General features: G+C 45.1%; 1 protein-coding gene across 1 annotated transcript in view; it reads right to left on the reverse strand.

Annotated features, from left to right (window-relative positions):
• Positions 1-3,603, reverse strand: part of T265_11497 (hypothetical protein) — a gene marked incomplete at both ends in the record, with an annotated part of 39,328 nt that overhangs the window by 10,950 nt on the left and 24,775 nt on the right. Inside the window, 2 exons of the mRNA XM_009178166.1 lie at positions 700-957; positions 3,063-3,242. Of these exons, the coding sequence (XP_009176430.1) occupies positions 700-957; positions 3,063-3,242 (438 nt within the window). The remainder of the gene's footprint in view (positions 1-699; positions 958-3,062; positions 3,243-3,603) is intronic.

Below are 3,603 nucleotides of genomic sequence, written 5' to 3' on the forward strand. Positions count from 1 at the left end.
AGCGTCTCAAGAAGAACAGACCGATCAACCGAGTCGAATGCGCCTCGGAAATCCAGGAATACTAGAATCGTGGGTCGCTTATACGTATGGCGTTGTTCTAACACCTGACGCAGTGTGAAGATTTGGTCAACACAACCCCTACCAGGCCGGAATCCCGCTTGCTGCTCTCGGGTCAGCATCTCACGAGCCACCGTAGGGCGACGAAGCACAATTGACGCCAACAGTCTTGTTACAACCGGGGTCAAGCTGATCCCCCTGTGGTTACCACACTCACTACCAAATGTAGTGATTGTAATCACCTAAAACAAGAGTCGAGTGATGCTGGGAAATCTATTTGTGCCAATCTCTCAAGTCAGTTGACGGTACTCCCTCATTACGATACTATTGAAGCCGGTTAGCCTACTTGATTGGAGTGAAATAGACCTGGAAGATAGTAAGGAAGGTCTTATTTTTTTAACATTATCATGCATATTAAATGCTTTTGGAGTCGCACAGGGTTCAACACTATTAAACTGTATGCCGCGGCCAAATTCAGCCATACAGAGATAACGGTGCGCAAACTCCGAGACGACTGTTCTAATCGGTACTGCTGTAAACCAGTTACGGTGTACTGGATACCGTTGACATCAACATAAACAAACCACCCATCAAAACCCAAACGGTTACGTCCGAAGCAACAAACGATACATCGTAACATACTGTATGGTTGTCCGCAGTAGCTTGCTGAGTGTAATAGTCCACAACAGCATCCACATAGATCTCAGTTAGTTTCTTTCCTTCGCCTTTAGTAACACGGCACCAAGTTTCTTGACTGTAGAGTCTCACACCTTCAGCAACATAGTACCGATTTAGACACATGGCTGGTAGCAGTATGGGATAAACATCAGTCCAGCTGTGCTCGGGAGGAGGAGGTACTTCGAAGAATGTACGGACCGCGCGGGAAGCAGCCATTCGGACCTAGGATGTGAAACATGAAAGAAAAGAGAGGACCAAAACCTTGATATGAAGCGGCTCATATGATTATTATTTGTGAACATTTCGCTGAAAATTGAAACCAGTCGAGGCAACGCTCATCGGATCTTCGGGGAATAAGTCAAGGGAAGACTAAACAACTGGAATAAGCCACAAAGAACTGAATGCAGAGTTTCCATAGTCAGGTAGCCATAATCAGCCACACATATTCCACTGTGACGACGGCCAGCCAATTATCACGTATCATATTGTTTTATTGTAGTAACAACTGGAGGAACCAGCATAATCGCCTACGTACGGTCACTGGACAGCTGGAGAACAATTCTGTCGATACGATGGACAGTAGCGTCAGCTGGTCCGGTGCTCTTATTTGCCCGGAGAAGAGATATGCAGAAGTGCCTCCATAACGGAGGGGTCTTCTTGTGGATCAGTCCAGTAGAAAGCGTATTACACTCCTTCACGGGAATGCTAGAATTCCGTTTACAACCGGTTGCTCCAAACAGTCACCTTGAGGGTAGGATAGAATTTTCCGTCCCATCTGAGATTCAGATATTCAGTACTTTTGCGTTCCTAAGTGGCATAGTGGTGCGACACAGAAAAGCCATTTAATGGCCATTAGACCTCATCACTTAGGTCAGTAGGAACAAGTGGGTGTTTTCTCAGAGCTGAACCCGGATAAAAGCTATCATACAAGACAATTTATCACGAAGTTACGATCCCATACAACAACTGAAACAACAGCGGTCATTGGGAAGGCCCTATCATAAGCAACGACCAACACGCCTTCCAAAACGAAATGATGTTAGTAAATTAAAAGGATAACTAAGATGCACACAATAGGCGAAACAGTAACTAGAACGCACACCCTATAAAGATCAATCACTCTCGAAATGAAAGATTTTTATCAGTACTTAAGCCATACATTATGAGAGCATTTGAGTGGGTCTATCGTTGCTCACCTTAGACTGTTTAAAAAAACTGCGGGGATCCAGCACAGGAAAGCAGAGTCAGAAATAGTCGTGACGCGGACCGGACCACCTTGCTAAGGGTTATGGCGTCAGTCATTAGTGTTTTCTCTAAAAACCACATGAAAGCTTGTCTAGGCTTGAGAGTTGTAGTTGAGTGAATGGTGAGGCTGAGATGGAAGTCGCATTTTTACTTATGCGTTCAGCTGTAGCACCCTTTCGGAGCCTAACTGTCATGCCACCCGAAGGTTGCACGAGGGCTATGAGACTGCCAGGTTGCCCAAGCCTAGACACGGGAAGTCGAGAGGCAGAGGTCGGGTTCGAACCACGGAACTTCCGGTTGTGTTTGATAATGAATCTAGGTAAGCAGAATTGAGCTATTCCAGTGGAAATCATCCACTTGGGGAGCTAGAAACCTATGCGGGAACCCCATCGATCCCGAGGGTTTGTTTCCAAGGAAAGAACAATTTTGTGCCTCCAAAATTTCCATCGCGGTAGGAGTTTCTCCTTGTAACCACTGCGGCACTCTGTAGGAGGACAGGTGGTTAAAGTGCCGTCAAAAAGTTTCTTCAAGAAGTTAGTTGTTAGGTGTCCCAGGTTGTAGACAGCTGACAATATCGTCCCCAAAGGTACCACTACCCAACTCATGGGAGCTACATGTGGTTAGTCAGGGGTTCCCAATTTGGGCTGAGAAATTTTCTATTGCATTAAGACGTGAGGGCGTTCACCTGTTCAGACGTGTGCTGGTGTAGTAGTGGCAACAGGCTCATTTCAAATGTCAGATGAACGGTGTTCAGACCCGAAACGACCGAGGGCATGCACCAGGAATGATACTCAACAAGAAACTCCAGTCCAGCACCTCCATTTTTGAGGGCCAACCAGAATATATATGTCAGGATAGGAACAGGACTGTTCATAATAGTGATGTGAAAACAAATTCTGCAGATCCATCAGCGATATGCGGCAAACGACCACAAAGAAGGCTCACCTGACACCAGTTGTCCGATAGACCCTTCAATATTTCAATTAATTGTCTTCTGTTTCATCCGGATTTTTGTAGCAGCCATGACCATGTATCACGGTTGTCAAAACTTCGTAGCCGGTTTCACGAACAAATCTGTTTACGTGATCTGTCGCTTTGAAAACAAGATCAAGAATTTGTGAACGGTCGATTTGGACAAAGTCCTCCGGTTTCAGACTGACTACCATTTCCTGCAAGCATTTCATCCACGTTTCCAAATTCTTCCATCCAGCGGTATCATGAAAAACCGACAGGGAACTGCGGCTCATGTTAACATCGCGCTCCTGGGTAAAGGAAAGGAACCATATTTCATTAATACACTGAAACGCCGAATTAGGGCCACAAAGTAGGGCCTGTAAAACATGAGAGTTCACACTCGCTTAGCTTATCAAGTTTACCGACTGGCAACGGTCTCCAGTTAGAAACATGGAAACAAAATGAATAAGTTTCGCTTTCCCAGTTCCTGATAAGATTTTAGTATGAGGAAAGATAGCGTGGTGGATGAACAGTGCATCATGGCCAGTCATATTAAGATTTACAGGGAAATGTTTGTATACCAAATCATCATCAAAGACAGTAACATCAGTGTTGGCACTGACGCTTCACTGCAGTACAACTATAAGGTTCGTTTAGTTTATATATATA

The sequence above is a fragment of the Opisthorchis viverrini genome (genome assembly GCF_000715545.1).
Source record: "Opisthorchis viverrini unplaced genomic scaffold opera_v5_511, whole genome shotgun sequence".
NCBI classification, from domain to species: domain Eukaryota; kingdom Metazoa; phylum Platyhelminthes; class Trematoda; order Opisthorchiida; family Opisthorchiidae; genus Opisthorchis; species Opisthorchis viverrini.